This window comes from Lipomyces oligophaga (assembly GCF_038497815.1).
Source record: "Lipomyces oligophaga strain CBS 7107 unplaced genomic scaffold V1516scaffold_1, whole genome shotgun sequence".
Classification (NCBI taxonomy): domain Eukaryota; kingdom Fungi; phylum Ascomycota; class Lipomycetes; order Lipomycetales; family Lipomycetaceae; genus Lipomyces; species [Lipomyces] oligophaga.
Window position 1 is genome coordinate 1311434 of NW_027117785.1, and position 19102 is coordinate 1330535.

At 45.1% G+C, this 19102-nt stretch overlaps 9 protein-coding genes across 9 annotated transcripts; 3 read left to right on the forward strand and 6 right to left on the reverse strand.

Moving 5' to 3' along the window:
• Positions 1-158: 158 nt before the first annotated feature.
• On the reverse strand, positions 159-1199 carry V1516DRAFT_619160 (anion-transporting ATPase-like domain-containing protein; the record flags this gene model as incomplete). Its single annotated transcript, XM_066919445.1, has 1 exon — positions 159-1199. One exon carries the CDS (start codon positions 1197-1199, stop codon positions 159-161), a length of 1041 nt encoding a protein of 346 aa, XP_066779961.1.
• A 1073-nt stretch (positions 1200-2272) lies between these two features.
• Positions 2273-5080, forward strand: V1516DRAFT_58303 (major facilitator superfamily domain-containing protein). Its single transcript, XM_066919257.1, has 5 exons — positions 2273-2851; positions 2905-3067; positions 3127-3176; positions 3231-3403; positions 3457-5080. Exons 1-5 carry the CDS (start codon positions 2763-2765, stop codon positions 4722-4724), a joined length of 1743 nt encoding a protein of 580 aa, XP_066779962.1. The 5' UTR covers positions 2273-2762; the 3' UTR covers positions 4725-5080.
• Positions 5081-5374: 294 nt separating this feature from the next.
• V1516DRAFT_694161 (uncharacterized protein) lies at positions 5375-5982 on the forward strand (the record flags this gene model as incomplete). The annotated part of the gene is made up of 2 exons (XM_066923931.1): positions 5375-5434; positions 5629-5982. The coding sequence occupies 2 exons, from the start codon at positions 5375-5377 to the stop codon at positions 5980-5982; spliced, it is 414 nt and encodes a 137-aa protein (XP_066779963.1).
• Positions 5983-6106: 124 nt separating this feature from the next.
• V1516DRAFT_58316 (ATP-NAD kinase-like domain-containing protein) lies at positions 6107-8002 on the forward strand. The gene is made up of 3 exons (XM_066919258.1): positions 6107-6324; positions 6387-6446; positions 6501-8002. The coding sequence occupies exons 1-3, from the start codon at positions 6231-6233 to the stop codon at positions 7886-7888; spliced, it is 1542 nt and encodes a 513-aa protein (XP_066779964.1). The 5' UTR covers positions 6107-6230; the 3' UTR covers positions 7889-8002.
• Positions 8002-11838, reverse strand: V1516DRAFT_58352 (uncharacterized protein). Its single transcript, XM_066919259.1, has 3 exons — positions 11281-11838; positions 8612-11220; positions 8002-8562 (listed from the first exon to the last, which is right to left on the reverse strand). The coding sequence occupies exons 1-3, from the start codon at positions 11666-11668 to the stop codon at positions 8116-8118; spliced, it is 3444 nt and encodes a 1147-aa protein (XP_066779965.1). The 5' UTR covers positions 11669-11838; the 3' UTR covers positions 8002-8115.
• A 342-nt stretch (positions 11839-12180) lies between these two features.
• On the reverse strand, positions 12181-13165 carry V1516DRAFT_668551 (caffeine-induced death protein 2-domain-containing protein). The gene has a single exon (XM_066921017.1). The coding sequence runs from the start codon at positions 13081-13083 to the stop codon at positions 12532-12534; it is 552 nt and encodes a 183-aa protein (XP_066779966.1). The 5' UTR covers positions 13084-13165; the 3' UTR covers positions 12181-12531.
• A 99-nt stretch (positions 13166-13264) lies between these two features.
• Positions 13265-16141, reverse strand: V1516DRAFT_668553 (uncharacterized protein). Its single transcript, XM_066921018.1, has 2 exons — positions 14849-16141; positions 13265-14785 (listed from the first exon to the last, which is right to left on the reverse strand). Exons 1-2 carry the CDS (start codon positions 15750-15752, stop codon positions 13401-13403), a joined length of 2289 nt encoding a protein of 762 aa, XP_066779967.1. The 5' UTR covers positions 15753-16141; the 3' UTR covers positions 13265-13400.
• A 247-nt stretch (positions 16142-16388) lies between these two features.
• Positions 16389-17589, reverse strand: V1516DRAFT_668558 (carbonic anhydrase). The gene is made up of 4 exons (XM_066921019.1): positions 17363-17589; positions 17203-17283; positions 16920-17106; positions 16389-16704 (listed from the first exon to the last, which is right to left on the reverse strand). The coding sequence occupies exons 1-4, from the start codon at positions 17466-17468 to the stop codon at positions 16578-16580; spliced, it is 501 nt and encodes a 166-aa protein (XP_066779968.1). The 5' UTR covers positions 17469-17589; the 3' UTR covers positions 16389-16577.
• Positions 17590-17820: 231 nt separating this feature from the next.
• Positions 17821-19012, reverse strand: V1516DRAFT_618390 (uncharacterized protein; the record flags this gene model as incomplete). The annotated part of the gene is made up of 3 exons (XM_066919409.1): positions 17821-18519; positions 18571-18777; positions 18827-19012. The coding sequence occupies 3 exons, from the start codon at positions 19010-19012 to the stop codon at positions 17821-17823; spliced, it is 1092 nt and encodes a 363-aa protein (XP_066779969.1).
• Positions 19013-19102: the final 90 nt, after the last annotated feature.

The window sequence follows — 19102 nt, forward strand, 5'->3', positions numbered from 1 at the left end:
CCTTGGCCCAACTCACCCCGTCGCCCCGAACATGAACCAGTTCCCGACGTATTTAGGCCTGACCAAGCTTGTCTCCTCCCGCCCGACATGTTTCTCGGGCCATACTACACATTTTTCCCATTTGGAAAATGTAAAAAAATTTGGTCGTCGCATTTGATCTAATTAGGCGGATTGTAAGGTTCAATCAGCATCTGTGAAAACTCCTTGATCCGAGCAGCTCCTCGAACTTCCTCGGTCAATAGGGGCATCCGAACCACGTGAAAGTCTTCATACAAGTCCATGATCTGCTCGTAGTACTTTTGCTGCATCTTGTAACGAGCATTGCACTGCGCGCACGTAGATGTTGAACCAGGAAACAGCATTTGGTTTACAACAATACAGTGAATATCGATGTGAAATCCAGCCAATTCTTGAATCATTCGCTCCATTTCATAAAGCGACAGGAACTCAGGAATACATACAGCGACAAAAGTCGTCAGGTCTGGGTTCTTGAACTGCGTATTGACCTCAGAAATTGTCTGTCGCATGGTTTCTAGCTTCGACAGCATAGCAGAAGCATCGGCATTTCCACCGCCAGCTTGTCCTAACATGCCGTTTAACAAGGGCCCTAATCTGCCCGTCAACTCGCTGACCTTTCCCAACGCCTTCTCTAGCACCGTCGGGAAAGACAAAAATCGCAAAGTATGTCCAGTCGGCGCAGTATCGAAAATAATCACATCAAAATTCGTGCTCTTTACTTGCTTCATGACTTCTGCAAACGACATGGCCTCGTCAACACCTGGGATCGAAGCGGTGATGTCTTCCAGCAAACCACCCATACCTAATGGATTGGCAGCGCCTCCAGAGCCTCCACTGCCAGCACCAGCCGCTAACTGATTGCTCTGTTCAAACATTTCTTCAAGCGTAGCACTGGGATCAATTTCCATCGCCCATAGATTATCGACATTTTCAACCTTCTGAGCATCTTTGCCGAATTGTTGGCCAAATGCGTCACTCAAGTTGTGAGCAGGATCAGTACTGATGAGTAGCACTTTACTTCGCACTTGTGCCATTTGGACAGCGAGAGAGCATGATGTAGTAGTCTTTCCAACACCTCCTTTACCTCCAACGAAGATCCACCTAAGGCTCTTTTGATCCAAAATATTTTGCAACGTAGGAGCAAATTCCTCTCCTGCGCCTATCACTGCCGTATCTGCCATTCCGTTTCCTTTTCCGCACATGCGAATGCAGTAGTTTTGACTTATTGCAAAAGGTTGTGATCTTAATTTGGTAAGATCTGACAAGATAATCCGATTAAGATCGTTAGTTTGAGCAAATCTATTGTACTATCTGTCTTTTCTTGCTGAACCACCTCGAACATCCCAGAACTAAGCCATAAATCATGTGATTATAATCACGTGCAATCAAAACTATTGTGTTATCTGATATTGGCTTGAAACTGCTTTGAATCTTGACTATAAACTCTATCTATATATTTGATTTTGCTGAGATATTATAATTGTACTCTGTTTCGAAAGAACGAAATTCTTATGGTTGATCGATTTTTTCCAATTTGAAAAGCATCTTTATGAATGTACCGGCTCTGAGAATCTACGAACTTGACAAGTTATACAGATGAGCAAGTGGACTAGTCTTTAGGTTCTGGATTCCAGTTTGTGACGCGTGCTTCGCTGGACGGATTTATCTCTTTTATATGTATCAACTTTATCGCTGATCATGCTTTGGTTGGATATAAATATTGCCAAGAATATCTATATGATTGCGCAATACTGCAGTTTCTAGTATATGAAAGTTTCAGATCAGGCAAATACCTTGCAGTCAAATTTGAGGCTACTTTCCTCGACAGTAATAGAATGCCGATAGATTTCTGAGCGCATCGCGGAGTTACTCCTTCGGTCAAGACTGCGATGGGTCGTTTGCTTAGCATATACCCTCTACCTGAATATATAATTTCCTTTCTTTATCTTAGATTCTTGGACAGTAAGTACGCTCCTCACTAATTTGATATTGGGTATCTGAGAAAAAATAGTGAACTTGGCTTTTTCATTTCTTAGCTCTCTTCACTCCTGGAGTCGAATATAAATTCACCGGACGATTAATGCAACAGGCTCATGGAGGGGAGAAGTTGGTGGTAACGCACTAATTACTAGTAGAGAAATGGCGACTCCAGAGTTCATGGATCGATCACTAATAAAGAGTTGTTAGTTGCGGAGCAAAATTAGTGATTTCAATTACAATTCTCATTGAAGTCTTTCAGCACTATTTTTTGGTACATCTGTTTCAGCTTGAGATGCAGACGTGAAGGACACTGTCGGTAATATTTCCAAAAACAGTAACTCCGTCGGGCCCGTGCAGATTTTAGGTAGACCGGTGTTCGTTTGCCTTTGACACTGTTTCCACTTTTGCGTCAATTTCGACCTCTGCGCGGGGAATTAGCCTAGCGTTCTGTTATCAATTCGATTGCAGTGAATTAGCACTGGTCTCAATTCAGGGCCTCCAGTTATGGTTCTCCCAATGATCCGAGACGTCTTAGACCACGTGTGCTACTTTCCTACGAGCCATAAGTTAGGCAGATAAGATATCGAGATCTTCCTTTTATCGAGTTGGAGATCTTATTAGGACATTAGCAGATTCAGTTTGAAATTTCGAAAGAAACGGGAATATTCTGTAGACTGAGAACACAGTGTTACCGTATTTTCACGGTTGATTCATTCATTGATCTTGTCGTATCCAAAAATAGCTTTTCATCATCATCGTTCATTATGTCTGACGAACTCGAGGTAGAGGAAATGCTGATTGAGGAGACTGGTATGATTATCGACCAGAATTCTGACGACCAGAAAAATATCCCGTGAGTAGTCTTCCGGTGTCTGTAGACGTCTGAGAATATTCACGCTGCATTAGATCCAACTCTGGATCGAGTCGGAACTCCGGATCGTCTGATCTTACTGATACATCTACTCCGTTCTCAGACGAATTTGGTCATCGCTCGCATGATCAGTCATCGTCAATATTGAATTCTATGGACTGGTTTAAGGCTCACTTTTCGCCAATTAGAAATCCTTCGGTGGGTATTATTGAATGCGCATACTGCTCGCGAGCTCATCAAACTGACTCACTTTTCAGGTATATTTTCTTTTACCTGCTTTCCTACTTCTGACTACTGAACGTGGAGCGTAAGTATACAGGTACGAATTCGTATACTGTGAAATTTTGTTGTAACAGTATAGATTGATGGCTCCCAAACTGAACATTCTGCTCTCGCTTATCTGTCGGTCAAGTAGTAATGATATAGAATTGCTGGCTTCAGTCGGCGATGTTGACCCTTCCTGTCAGACTCCTGTTGTTCATGCGCATCTGTCTAAGTTCAACATGACAGTTGGTTTAATCCAGGGCATTCTGTGTAAGTTTTCGAGACATATTCTTTGCTATAATTAACAGGGCTTCCCTTCAAAGCTGCCATCGTCGCACCCAAGCTAGGAAACTTATCAGACCGCTTAGGTAGATGTCCGATTTTGGTATTTAGTGTTGTTGGACCTCTGATTGCCAATGTCATTGTCATTCTGATTTCTCGCTCGTCAGGAATATATGACTACCGTTGGTTTTGGGCAGCCGCCATTTTTGACGGTATTACTGGCTCTGCTGCTGCTGTCATGGCTACAGCTCAGGCTTATGCTACTGACTGTACGATGCCGGAAGATCGAGCATCAGTTTTTGGACTTTTCCATGCTTGTCTATTTTTGGGCTTCGCAACTGGTCCGGCTATGGGTGGGTATATCATCAAAGTTACTGGCAATATGATGAGCACATTTTATTTTGCAATTGTGATGCAAGTAATCTTCATGGTTTTTGTTGCATTTGTTTTGCCAGAGTCAATATCAGCACAAAGTCGTGAGAGTGCACGTCAAGCTCATGCGAGAGCGATCCAAGATCAGGCCGAACAGTTTGGATCTGCATCCTCACTCCACGATTTGGTGCACCGAATCAACTTCATTGCTCCGCTTAAAGTGTTACGGCCGACGAATGGTGTTCGTTTGGATATTCGTCGTAACCTTGTTATTCTTGCACTTATCGATACTGCAATGATTGGCATTAGAGGTGGCTCCGCTACGATAACGATTTTATATTCAGAGTTGACGTTTGGCTGGGCGAGTGCGGAAACAGGCTATTTCATTTCCATGCTTAACACAGTTCGAGCTGTCGTCTTGATCGGATTATTGCCTGTTTTGATGAGATATTTACGTTCACGCGATGTGTCCAGTGTCAATCATGTTGGAGCTTCGTTTTCTGACATCTTCTTGCTTCGAGGTGCTATCTTGATAGAAATCATTGCTAGTATTATGCTTCTCCTTTCTCAAACTGGAGACCAATTTGCAATTAGTGGTGCTCTCAATGCTGCGGGCAGTATCGCTCCAGCCACTATTGAATCGGCATTGACGAAGCATGTTGCTATGCAAGATACTGGCGCATTGCAGGGAGCCTTGAGCTTAATGCATTCATTATGTAGCATTCTTGCGCCTACTATGTTTGCTACTATCTATACTTTCTCAGTAGCGTGGTTTCCAGGTCTATTCTTTGTTGCACTTATATCTATATCTAGTTTTATGTTCATGCTTTCATTGGTGTTAAAGACCAATAAATTTCCATCGCTTTATACACGAGATGTGCTGGCAAGTGAAGAAGATTTGGAGATAGACCGACCTCATCAGCAATATCATGATTAGAATATTGAGCTCCAAGATTTTGGTATCACGATTGGATTACAAGAAATGTTTCATTTATGCCGTGAATTTATATTTGTTGTTTGTATAGTCTTGAATACGAATATGAACTTAAGCAAGCAATGAGTCTTTGAAGAGGTAGCAAGTTCTGGGGTTGTAAAGCTGGTTCGGAAACTAGCTATTTTTTTTGAAATGCAATAGACCCTAAGACTGAGATTGAGGTTGGGTTTCTCCTCTGGCAGGTCCTTTAATTTTTCGATTTTTCAGTCGTATTGAACATTCGAATTAAAGATCAATTTGAAGGAAAATGAGTTGACTACATATTTGTAGTGAGTTTCTGGAATTCTATTATATGAACTTTCTAAAGACATAAAATTAAAAATTAAAATCGATATACACTACTTGTCTAGGTATAGTTCAAAGGGAAGAATGTCAGAGGTAGCTACCAAAGGTAAGGCTCCCTGTCTATCGACATTGTGGGTAGTTGGAGACGCTCTTGAAACTTTTCTCGATAATATAACAGCTAGATCATTAAAGCAAGTTGAAATGACATAACTACAGCTCATTTTGAGTCAAAAGGGTCAAAGATTTTGCTAGCAGCTTATCTAGGCAATTGAATTGGCTTTTAGCTCTTGGGTCTTGTGCAATTCGGCATGACGGTCGCATTAGCATTCAAGATTGGGGAAACAACTTATTTGCCTACTTATAAGTTGGTATGTCAATATCGTCAAAAAGAGTCTTTCATTGTGGATATTCAATTGTTTGTCGTTCGTCTCTGATATCTTGGGCGTCTCGACCCGTTTTGAAGTTTCAGTTTGCTTGCTACAATATGAGTACGGAGACTAAGGACATCGATGGAACCGCCTCCTCGCCAACTGGCGAAGAAATATTTAAGAGTCCCTCAGAGATTCCAAAACTAGCTGATGTAGCCGGGGAAACTTTTGGATCTATTGATCTACGTGTAGGGACTATTACGGCGGCGAAACCAAACAAAAAGGCGCGTAAGCCGGCTTTTGTGCTGACAATTGATTTTGGACCGGTGATCGGGGTCAAGACTTCATCTGCGCAGATTACGCACTTTTATTCACCGCCAGAATCATTGGTAGGACGACAGATCATTGCTGCAGTGAATCTTGGTGAACGGAGAATTGCTGGTGTCAAGAGCCAAGTGCTGGTGCTGGGCGTCGATAAGCTGGGTGATGGAGCAATATCTTTGCTCGGAGTTGATGGACCGGCGCCTAATGGAGCTCGGGTATCATAGAACTGTAAATAGTTAAACTTATTATATAGAAAGTGCGTAGGAACAGAAGTGAGCATGAAATTGTTGTATCAATTATGCTAGCGCTATTACTGAATACCTCTCTTCAGGTCTCGGTTCCGATGCCGCACCACTAGTTCTGCATGGGAAAGTTCCGAGATAGTCTATCAGTAATGGCCCTAGTTCAGAGTGCCATATGCAAGTTCTTTCATTTCGTCAGGCACACGCAGAACAGTTAGATTTCGTTAAAAATGGTTCCAGATTCGCTCTTTGTGTATTCAATTCCGGAAAGCACTCGTGTGAAACTTATCTTGGAAGACAAGTTTCTGCATTTAGATTATGAACGTAAGTGTGACCCGTTCGGATATAGATAATATTTGGATCATCTCGACTAATTTTTCCCTTAGAAGCAGCACAAAATGCACTTCAGCCCACCGGATGTCTACCTGCTATAGCATGTTCGGCTCGTGAGTACTTGTTAAATTACTGTTAAGAATCTCTTTGCTGACAATTTTCCTTAGCCACTGGCGCTCATCACAGAAATTCAATATATTATTTCAATATTTTATGGGTGGAATACCAAACAACGACCCCATCATCAGCAAGAGCAACATTATGTATAGATTACTGCAGTACAACAGCTAATAAGACAGCTGCACTTGAAAAGGTTACGTTTGCTGTTGATCCTGACACAAAGGACATGTGTGATACTTGGATAGAGCAGCTACTTCAAAGAGCATATTGCTTGTCCGCACCTCCATTGACGGCCGGCGGACCGACTAGACAAATTAATATTACAAGATGCAAGAAGTTTATGGCACTGGTAAATCCATTCAGCGGACAGGGCAGAGCAATACGATATTTCCGTGAACTAGCCTTACCTATCTTCAACGCAGCACATTGTGAAGTCGACGAAATCCAGACCCAATATAAATGCCATGCCACCGACTTGGTTTCTGAGGCTCCAGATTTAGAAACGAAATATGATGCTATTGTCTGCTGTTCGGGGGACGGCATTGTGCACGAAGTATTCAATGGACTCGCGCAGCGACCAAATCCAGCTCACGCATTTGCTAGTGTTCCTGTATGTCAGCTCCCGGGTGGTTCTGGAAATGCGCTTTGTGCCAATCTTGTGGGTTGCAAAAATGTGCCGTTTGCAGCCCTCTGTGTCGTGAAAGGTGTTCCAGTTCATTTCGATTTGTGCTCCCTGAGTCAAGGCAATAAACGGTCTATGACATTTCTTTCGCAAGCTCTTGGAATGATAGCGGACTGTGATATTGGAACCGAACATTTGCGATGGATGGGAGAATCTCGGTTCACACTCGGCGTTGTTCAACGAGTGCTGACCCGCGCTAGTTATCCTGCTGAAATATATATGCATGTCGTTCACGATTCCCGTGCAGAGTTACGGAAAAATTACAGGCATCATTCCAGCAAGCCTTATCCTCATGACGATTTACCTCTGGCTCTTCCCGACCAGCCGGAGCCTTTAGTAGATTTGAAATACGGCACAATCAACGATAGCGTTCCTGGAGATTGGTTCAGATTTGATGCCCCGAATCTCGCCGTGTTTTACGCAGGTCAAATGCCCTGGATGTCGTCCGACGCGCTATTTTTTCCTGCCGCACTGCCTCGCGACGGACTATTCGATATCGTCATCATCGACTCAAAGGTTCCGATTTTGGAGATTGCGAAAATTCTCCTTGGTGTCGAGCACGGCTCTCACTTTGAGTCGTCCCATGTACATTATTATAAAGTAGATGCCTATCGGATTATTCCGAAAGCAAAAAGTGGATATATTTCCATCGATGGCGAATTTTTTGATTTTGCTCCTTTCCAAGTCGAAATTCATCCGTCTTTAGGTACCGTTCTTTCTCATACTCCATCTTTCCAGGCCCCTGGAGTCTAGACTGTGTTGATAGATTATAATCGCGGTGTCACTTTGTAATAATAATAATGATAATACATACAAAAGAGAATAAACTAGCAAATGCATCAGATGGTTCATTACAGCACCTCAACATCAATTCTACTGTGCACCCATTATACAAGACAAACATAACATAATGAACAAAATAAAGCACAATGATAAATAAAATATTCTCCCACTCTATCACTTCTACATCTCCTCCTTCATTACTCCCTGCTACACAGTTTCACTTTATCCAAGACCCCGCGCAACCCTTTCAAACGGACTTTTTCCCATTTGATTTTCTCGGTAGCGTATTCCTTAATTATTCGCAATCCCTCCTGCTCGTGAAGATCATTGAATCCTCCCAGTTCGGTTGCCAAAACAGTCTGTGAGTACCTAATCTTGGCTCCTAAGCGAACGATGTCTTCCTTGGTGCTCTCAATGCTCACTGACGTATCGTTAGCATACCGGGCTCTTGCATCGTTAAGAATTCCCAGCGGTAATCGCGTTGACATCCGGTTTAGCGAAGATTGATATTTTGATAATTGCGACGTCTTGGAAACCAGTTCTTGTACTAACGTATTTGGATATTTCAGTGATTCAATCACAGCTTTAATAATGCTATATGAATTCCGAAGTTCTATCGCAAAGTTCTCCTCATGTGAATCATTCTAGATGTAATTAGTTAAATTAACGGTGCTGTTCCATTTTACCACTTACAACTTGTAATAATGCAGTAAACTCCGACAGAGCCTCGACAAAGGAAAGAGGTAGAAATGTCAATGTCTTGAAATATCCGCTAATACATTGGTATGCATCTGCAAGGTCTAATCGCTTGTGATAAATCACTGTCGAACAAACAGTTACTTCATGAAATGACTCGTCAAGACTATCCATTTCCCGCAAAGCATGGTTAAAAAACGTGACTACTTCGTCAACACTATCGACAGGAGCATATTCGTCTAATAAACTATCTTCATGACTAGCTGCCTTTTGTCGACTGCGTTTTTCAGTTTGCTCATGTGAAAATTGAGAGACTAGAAAAAATTCCCACAATAGTTCATGCGTACCAAAGGTAGGATGTAAAAGCAAAGTACGTAGAAATGCATCTAGCTTTGACTGCACGTCACGAATAACAGCCCGAGACGGCCTCGATGGAATTGAAAATGGATTGTGAGGCAATTGCAATTTGGGAATCCAAGATGATGGAAGCTCGTACGCAAGCCATTTGGCCATGAATGTGAAATCTCCATATGTGCGCAGAACTCGAGTGATGGCATCGGAATTCGGCTTAATGCCAGACTTTATCACAAATTGTACAGTTTCATCGGCAAAAAGTCCGCGTAAAACAGAGGTGACTCGGCCATCTGGCATAGCGGCGTGTCGGAACAGCATGATATTTTCAATTCTAGCTTGCGTTGATTCATCTTTCGCTAGTTCTGCAGCATTGAGACCTCGAAAATTTCGACGAGTAATATCAACCTCTGGTCGCTGCGCGAGCACATCAATGGCTGCTGTTCTTGAAAATTTACTGTTCACCATGAAAGGCGTCAATCCCTTTTCATTCACCCGATTCAGATCAATATCGCAAATATCGAGCAGCATCTCAAGCGATGGAATATCCTTCATTACATGTAAAAGAGTGTTTCCCTTTAAATCAACGTGATCTAAAAATCGTAATGAGCCGCCTCCAGCCTGATATTTTGTAGCGGCAGCAATTCCAGACTTTACAAGTTCGGTGTATTCGGGATGGTCATAAGATCTACAAAGAGCGAACAATGGAGTCTGTCCATTTTGATCCTTATCGGTCCAGACAATCAATTCCCCAACGGTATTGATAAGCTCAGGGATATTGAACAAATAATGCCCGACCCCTCGCTGCCATTCATCTTTTCGGGCCAAATAGAACTTTAATCCATCTTGATCGTATATAGATTTTAGAAAATCCCAAATCGTATCGACTATTCGCTTGTCGCCAGTCTGAACAGCAGCAGATAGTAGCGTGGTCTGAAATTTATTCTGGTCCTTCTGAACAGCTTCAATAGGAAACACGTCTCGTTTCGAGAGAAGCAGATCGAAGTTGGCTAAGTTAGTTGGCTGAGCTTGAACTGCCATCATTAACGCACTTTCGCCCAACGAGTTCCGTGCACGGTAAACTTGTTCCAGCGAGTCTATTTCGGATACATCAATTCCACCGGCTCCGAAATACTCACTAGGAGAATCAAATGCAGGAGCAATATCCTCACCAGACTTGATGCTCTTCCAAAATCGAGTATTTGCACTGGATACAATTGCCAGTTTTGAGGAATTGTTCATAATATGAAATATGACCGCCTCAAAAGTGGATAGAGCATATCCCACTTCACCAGTATCAACATCCATAAACGAAAAATTACGCATGTAAAACAATAGAGAATCCAAATGATCTAGTTTGGACCAGGCAACCACAATAATCATCAAACTGACTAATACATCGGCGCTTACGTTAGATTGAACAGCTGCTTTTTCTTTGCTTTCTTTCGAGGTGTTGGACGAATCATCCTTTCCGTTACCATTCACTTGTGACTCATGCTGTGAAGGGGGGACAACTCCAAGACTTCGTAATATGTTGACCAGCCGCTCTATCTGCGCGGCCGCGTTTTCACCTTTCGTCAGATTTTCTAAATCAACGATTGCACCCATAACCATACGTTCTATACTATCCCCTCCTTCTTCCCAATAAGGCTGAACACCAAGCTGTCCAAGACTAGTATTCTTCATGTTCTTGACGGCAAGTCTAATAATTGAATCTTTTAAAGACCTAAGAACGATCAGTCGAGGCCATATTTTATTATGCAAATGTTTTCCAACATAATTTTCCATCATCTTTTCGATTTCAGGACCTGTTAAACCTGTCGTACTCGCCATAGTATTGACCGCACTATGATCGATATTCTGAAACAACGCAATACCCTTCTGCATAACTTCTTCAATCATAGTTACTAGGTCAGGCTCTGTGGCGTCAGTGCAGTCAAATTCCTCAAAAATTCGATTCAGAGGCTCTTGAATATGTCGAGCGATCAATGGAAAACTTGAAAGTAGCTGACCAAAAGTTGTGACTGTCTTCGTTGGAACAGACGAAGAAGGCGTTCCGTTGCTGGCACTAGCAGCCGGAAGAGCTGGTAATTGAGGCTCACTCAATGCTTTGAAATCGTATAAAGGTAGAGCGGAGCCAATTAGTGGTTTTGAAATGTAGTACGTCAAAAATTCACTACTCGGAGGAACTAAATCTGAGGTCGACATATAAACCTTATCGCCTACCATTCGAGCTTGCCCAAAACTTTTAAAACCTGTAATATCATTAGCCAACTATCTCGACAGCTATACTGTTATATGAAGTGAATGTGTACCTTTATTCGTGTATATGTAATCGTCACGGATAACAACGCTGCGTCCGCTCAAAGTCCAAAATACGCGGGCGCGACCAATAGCTTTGGTAGAAACTCCAATCTTTAAAATATGAGAAGACAGAAAATCATCCTGAGTGCAAAGCTCAGCGAACGGTATAGATGTCTCAGAGTCGATAGTGAACAATATGGATGGCGTAACAGGCACGAGCAGCGCGTAGCTCTGAGGAGATTGAAGAGCTGTGGCAAGGTCTCTTGATCGGGGTGTCTGAGGCTTAGGATAGAATAATGCAGCGAGAAAAGGATTTACAGGCGTACGCGGAGTGGGAACCAACTTGTTTGCACCTGGATCCGCACTAGCATGTACGGGCAAAAATGTGAGATGTTGCATGCTGAAGCTGGCGGCTGTGTAAAAGGATTGCTTCGTGCACTGCGGAAAATAGGACCGCGACTATACCAATTCTGCAGAAGTAACGCCCAGCGATTTTAGAACAGCAAAGCGGAAACAGAATCAAAAACCAGCTACCACTCCTAGCATAAATTTTTTGTCTATCTAGACAAGCTAGAGATAATTGAGAATGAAGGTCAGCAGAACAACGAAGCCAACCCTTTGTCACTAGGCAGCGCTCTATACACAAGAAAGCTCCGATTGTTAAAATTTCTCAAACACGATCGTCAGATGTATAAGTCTCGTTGGATACCGAACCGCAAAACTGCGACCTAAGCGATCAATGAGCTGGTTGACACCAATCTATCCAGACCACGAAGCTAGAGGAAAGGCGCCCACAATCGCTCCGGTTCGCGCAATTCGTGCAAACACAGCTCGTCGCTGGTTCCAAGGTACTTCCAAGATAATTTGTCTCCGATCTCTGCGGAGAACAAAAGCTTTTCAGGCCGGGAAATGTGAAACCCGCCTATCTCGACTTTCTCGTTTGATGGACTGTCCGCAGCGCTGTGCCCGCCAGGACGTGATTGACTTAGGCCGGTACAAAAACCGCGTCCTGTGCAAAGAAATTAGATTCCATTACGTAATCATTGTCCTGTCTTGCAATTATTTACATTATATCGAGTAAAAATGGAAAAGAATGCACAAATATATACAAGTAGCGCTCTTAAAGCAAAATGGTCGCCACCAACTTTACAGAAGCTGAATATTGATGTAAGCGTTAACCAGCTGCTGTTCTGCTTTCAACAAACATAGAGAAGTCAAAAGTAGAACAATTTCAGATTTCCCTGGAATAGAAAGCCCGAAGATTACTGTTTTTTATTTTTTCGCCAGACTTCATATGCAGCTTTCCAGCCATTTCCATTGATCCCGGTGGCTCCTTCAATGTCGGCGCATTTATCGCACACTATCGACCAGCTCCTATCCCGAACAATATCTTCAATTAATGATTCGTTTGCGACCCATCCAAGAACCTGATCGTCTTTAGAAGTTTCTGCTGCAGTTCGCTGCGCATATGGATCATAGCGAGGGTCAACAGGAATCTCGTGCGTTGGAACCGTGTTCATTTGCTCAGCTTTGCTAGTAGAGGCAATGTCTTTGCAGTATTCGATAATGCTATCTCTACTGTCCCATGCTGAAAATACTCTAGACTTGACAAACTCTCCGCAATCTCTCTTTCGTGCCGCTCCTCGCTGGTCTGACGTGCGTTCTGCAGTGCTAGCTCCTATGGGAAGTCCGTTGAGGTCGACTGATATAACATCGTCCGTTAGTGCCCGAGACCGATTCAAAAATGCACGCAAGGTTTGCGCAGAATAGCATAGCTCCGGACTAGGTGCAGGTGGCCATTCACCTGACGACATTTAGATCTTGAATGTAAACAACTACAATAACTCGAAGAATTATATACTATTAGCGGTCCACGTCCTGAGTGTAGTTCCATCCGTTGCACTGGCTCCAGAGCACGAGCCGCGCAGGATCTCCAGCTAAAGTGCGGTGGTCACAAGTCAAGTGCATACTCGAGGTTGATATCTACGATAAATATTAACTAATGAATAAAGTATTAAAACAAACAAACTCCATACTCGGAATGAGCCGAACGAAATACATAAATAATGAAATAAATAATGAGCGATACGAAAAAAAATACAAGAGACTAAATGATAAAAAAAACTAACTACTAAATAAATCCTGTGCTACCAAGAGGAGCAGTCTCGATATGGTTCCCCATGAATTGCTCTGCAGGATATCCGGTACTTGCAAAATGACTGTTGAAACGAGGCTGAGCGAAGTTTGGCACCGAGGATGGCGTGGAGGAATCGCTGGATACTGGTATATCAGAGTCTTCAAGTTCCTCGGTAATGCGACGTTCATGTAGAATAAATGAGCCACCACCGCTGTGCTTAAGTGACTGATTACGAATAGGGAAAATAGGAGAAGCATTGGAAGTGACGCTCGGAGAAGATCCAGATGAAGAACTCGAAGGTCTAGAATCTGACTCGAAAGACGTATTGCTCAGTCGCGAAATGTTCAAAGGAGTGATGGGATACTGTCGAGAACCCAACGAGTCGTCGAGTGCAGATGGCCGTCTGCTGGTGATTTTCTCACCCGAAACAATATTGACAGGAGAAGATTCGGTCACGGGTCGTAACGAAGGCATGGCTGTATTAACTCTTTTGTAATATTCGTCCACTAACTGATCGATCATTGTCAAATCAGTTAGATTCTGAATAGTATCTATTTCGGCTGGTCTCTCTGGTCGCTCGGGTCGCCGGGGAGCATGCGTGAGCGCTGGATCGCAGTTGAAATTCGAGTGAGTACCCATAAATTTGCTGATATTAGCAGCCGCTCTTGCGGCAGCACGTCGTCTGTCCTTAGGTGGTACTGGCGGAGCATGGATAGTTTGCTCCGTAAGCGACGATTTTTCGGATCCAAAAGTGGATCTCAGCGCTGAAGGTATAATGAAAGAAGTTTCAGATGATTGAGTTTCGGAGTTTGTAGGAGAGGGAGGGCTCACTCTCGAATGCGATGTATATTTATACGCGGACACAGGGCTGGTAGTGTCGGAGGGAGAAGAATAAGAGGACGCAGATTTGGAAGTCGGAGATAGAGGAGGCGTGACAACTTCATCATAAGCCAAACTCTTGAATTCAGGATAAGATGTGGAGGACTGAGAGGAAGTGGAGCGCGAGTTTGTGAACGGATAAGAATCAGCAGAAACGGAGGAGTCATCAGATCTATGGAAATTGAGGGTTCCGCTAGACATGCTGAGTGATGCACTATGCGTGGCAGCACCCATATGAGAGTGCCCCATCATGTCGTCCAGATCAACATGGAGTACATGTGACACGTTGTAAGGACCAGAGATTGTGCTAGTAGGCGAGCTTTCTTCAGATATTGTGGACTCTGATGGTGATGATTTGAAGGACAAAGCTGCGTTTGAGGCCATCTTTGAGGGCGAGGACCGTAGCTGTCCTGGGGCTGACAGTTTCGAAGTTAGTGGGGCTTTGGTTTGAGAGATGTCTGAGCGGAATATTCGCTTGGATGACCACATCAACGAAGAACCTGCATTAGCGAGTTAGTAGTTGCATAATACAGCACAAAAACATTGCAGCGAATGAAACATACGAAGATTATCCCTGCGAATTTTCTTTTTCTCCTCCTTGAGCCAGATGTCTCTCATGGGCGGACCCGGAAGCGTGACATCCTCTATGGTCCTTGCCACATTTCTAGCCGGACTTGAGGCAGACGAAGAGGACGTCATCTGGATGGGAGATGAAGTAGCAGATGTTGGTCCTGTGGAGGCGGTGGGTGAGGCAGTGGGGACGGAGAGAGAGAGAGAACGAGAGCTGTGGTTCGAAACGGTTTCGGATCTAATTGAGGAAGATCCCAAGCGAAGTGAGGAAGAGCGTCGGATCGACGAGTTCGAGGGCGTTGAAGGCGTAGGCGGGTCGAGCAAAGATCGCGAGGCAAAGGAGGCCGATGAGCAGACTGAATTCAGAGACGAGGTTCGGGAAAGAGGGTGAAGTGGCGGCTGATCTGGCTGCGCAGGAGTCGATTGGCAGTCTGACTGGAGCAGCTCCTGCGAGTGCGCGAAGGCAGAAGAGGATCCGACTTGCACGGTATGGGAACGACGTAGCGACGAGAGAGACGTCGAAAGCAGGTTGTTTTCAGAAGTCGAACGCGAGATCGCAGTGGCGATGGAGGCGGCCGAGGAGGTCGACGATGAGCGCGAGAGAGGCTCGACTGTCAGAGGAGCGATTGGAGAAGCACTGGAAAAGGTGGCAGAGGAAGTCGCAGCGGAGGGTCGACGTTCTGAGTAGGCACGATGGAGCGAAGCAGCGGTCGAAGGAGTGAAGAAGGGCGAGACTGCAGGCGACGAAGAGGGAGACGCAGAAGAAGCAGACGGAAGGCAAGAAGGAGAGGAAGGACGAGAAGAACTGGACGACATGGACGACATGGACGAGGAAGGACTGCAGTGGGTATTAAGAGAAGAGGCACTCGAGAGCACGTCGGACTGGGGCGAAGACATTTCGTGAGAGGCCCGTCAGGAAGAAGGGCGACTCGAGACAGAGACTGCAAGAAAGCGGACGATGAGTACGGAGGACGGAAGCGGAAAGGCTGCTATGCGGGCGACGATGGGAGACTTTGTGCGAGGATGTGTAAGAGAATGTAGTGTGAGAGTATGAGGAGGAGGAGGAAGAGGAAAAAGAAGAAGAAGCAGAGAGAGGGAGAACAGAAAAAACGCAGACGGAGCAGGAGAAACAGTCGCACTAGTAGTGAGAAGGGACAAGTGGACGACGCAGAAACAAGCTCATCGCACCAACGAAACCTACAGATAAATGTTTTGTCTGTGTATATCCGGCCAACAATAGGTAATAGGAAACCAGGGCCAGATAAGGGGGTTCTCGTGCAAACAGGATACTTTCTCGAGAGTAAAACCCTGCCCGGGGGGACCCTCTGTCAAGCTCTTGTTCTTCGTTTCGAATGCACCTCTGCGCGGTCGCAGAACTCTGCTCTGAAGCCCCCTGTACACAAACAGCTCGAATTACAGTGGCGTGCTGCGGGCTAGGGCTTCTTGCGACCCTAATCGGTAAAAAACACTCTTAAGGGGCGGCTAAGGGGGTCGCATCGTTGCACGCTAGACCTTGTTGGGCACTGAGATGGGATTGGATCTGCCATGTTTAACGCGGGGCGAGCACTATGTGTGCAAATATATCATTCATTATATTACCAGATACGGCTGTGTAATAGATCCTCATGCATGAGATATCTGCAGTCTATTGTTCATCTACGGCGAATCCGTCCGAGTCCTGCACATCCTGCGTCTCCAGCGCCGGCTGCTGAGAAATTTTGATTACTGCTCCACTGGTCGGATCCGGCCTGTTTCGACTTCGTACACATATCCGCTGACTGGGATCTCGGATCGAACGACGCCGCTACTGCGAATCAGCGCTATATCGTCCCTTACGCTAGCTTCCACACTATTTCACGCCATGTCAGTCGTTCTGTATATCTGTATATCTCTCTCGGCGTCTCTCTACCAGGCTGGTTCCGTCGACTGACGTCTCAGCTCGAGCATCTCACGTGTCTCTGCCGGCACTAAGCACAGCTAGCTCTCCGGCAGTTTCCGCCCAGGACGGTGTCCAAAACGCGTTCAACGCGTTTTGGACGAGGCTCCTCTCTCTCTCCAACTTACTTGGAAAATGGCAGAAAGTCGAGGTCTGCAATGTCTTTGCCAAAACGCTCCTTCAACAGACCATGCAACTCAGAGTCTTCGAACGTGAGCATACCACAGTCCGTGTGGTGGATCACAATCACCTCCTCGGTGCCTAGAAGCTGCTGCGAAATAATGATCGATCTCAACGCGTCCTTCGCTCGACCGCCTACAACAGCAACCACCCCCTTGTCAGCTCCTCCCATCCTCTCCTTGCTTGCCCTTCCGGACCACCACCCCCTCTCCCCTTATTGTGTTCACTGACCAGCATTGCGAATCACGTGTGCGTCTCCTTCCTCGAGTCCCAATGCCTTAGCAGGATCAAGACGAGCGTCCATGCAAGTTACTGAGCAATATTGCTAGGTCAGCGCGATCTTGCTTTGAGTGTGCGCATACCGCAGAACTCCGCGTTTATGTGGGCTTACCGACAGCGAATTTGCGACCGGGCGGAAGAGGCAGCGAGCCCTTTGTGAACTTCGAGGCGTATTCTGCGTTGGCCGCCGTGACCTCTTCAATTATTTTCGATACCATTTTGTCCTTCTGCGGTTTGTCGGTCTTTCTGCAATCCTGCTAGGTGTTTATTCTCCTTCGTAGATCTGATCCAGCTAAATGTGCTTGTTCTCCGCCCGCGTCTTATATTCCACCTTCAAATGCCATCACCTCATACAACCTGCTATGTCGCAATAGTTCTATGACTGCATGTGAGTTGCGCTCGCTGATGCTCCGTGGCTTCAGATCACTGATCTGCCTGACACATGAAGTCGATCTTAATCGGGCTACTTGATATTCGGGACCACTCTTTTACATTTATACGATGCTGCTCTCAAATATATTTATATATTCACTTTCTCTCACACTAAAGTCTAAAAGAAGATTGGGCCTCTTATTTTGTAGTTTTGTCGGATCCGTAAGCGCGCGTAGCATAGTGGCCGTCGATAACAATCAGATCTTGCGGGCGGTAATCGTTCGTACCGTTCAGATACGTCTCAATGATCGCCTTCGTTCCGTTGGCATATCGAACCTGAGCATCGATTGAAGTGCCAGAAATATGCGGCGTCATGGCATTTCCACCTCCATATGGATTGCGCATGTCTCTCCAAGGGTGACTGGCCGGCGCTGGCTGGGGGAACCACACATCGCCGCCGTATCCACGCAGATGGCCAGACTTCAAGGCAGCAGCTACGTCTTCCTTAACGCAGATAGCTCCGCGTGCGGTATTCACCAGCCATGAGCCTGGCTTGAATTTGGCCAACAATGCCTTGTTGACAAGTCCTTTTGTAGTCTCGTGAAGCGGACAGTTCACGGTAACAATATCAGCCTGAGCTACAAGTTCCTCGAGAGATTCCACGCGGCGACAGTTAAGCTCCTTTTCAACTTCAGCAGGTAGTCCCTGGTAGTCATAATATAAAAGCTCCTTAGGATCAAAGGCAATCAAACGTTTCAATACCCGCTGTCCAATTCTGCCAGCCCCAATGGTAGCAATGACTTTGCCTTCGACATCGAACGAGTTCTTGGCCACCGCAGCAACATCCCAACCGCCCGAGATGATTTGCTCATGAGCAGGTACAAAATTACGCACAAGCTGGAACCGTCAGTCCATGTAAGCTTCATACGAACTCAGAAAGACACTTACATCCAAAATTGTCATCACAACGTGCTCAGCAACAGAGACCACATTAGATCCCGTCACTTCTGCAACAAGAATCTTACGTTCATTTGCAGCGGTAAGATCAATGTGATCAGAGCCAACGCCGGCCGTGACGCACACCTTCAGCTTCTTTGCCTTTTCGATACGTTCGCGAGTGATGTATCCAGGATGGAAGGGAGTCGTGATGACAATCTAGTAGTTGTGAGCCTAGAGCATCCAACATTTTGGTTTCAGTTCATACTTCTGCATCAACAATTTCCTTATCAAGTGTACTATTCGCACCCTCTTTGTCATCTGTGACGACAAAGGTATGTCCTTTGCTTTCCAGATATCCGCGCAGACCAAGCTCGTTCTCGAGACACCCGTACATTCGAGGTTCGTCCTTAGCATGCTGGCCGCCCTTGTAGAGAACAGCGAGAACCTTCATTGTCCTGATAGATAGTAATGGCTGGGAAAATTCTAAATGATAATATAATGCACCTTTGCTGATATAAGCTCTGCAACAACTCAAATTGCA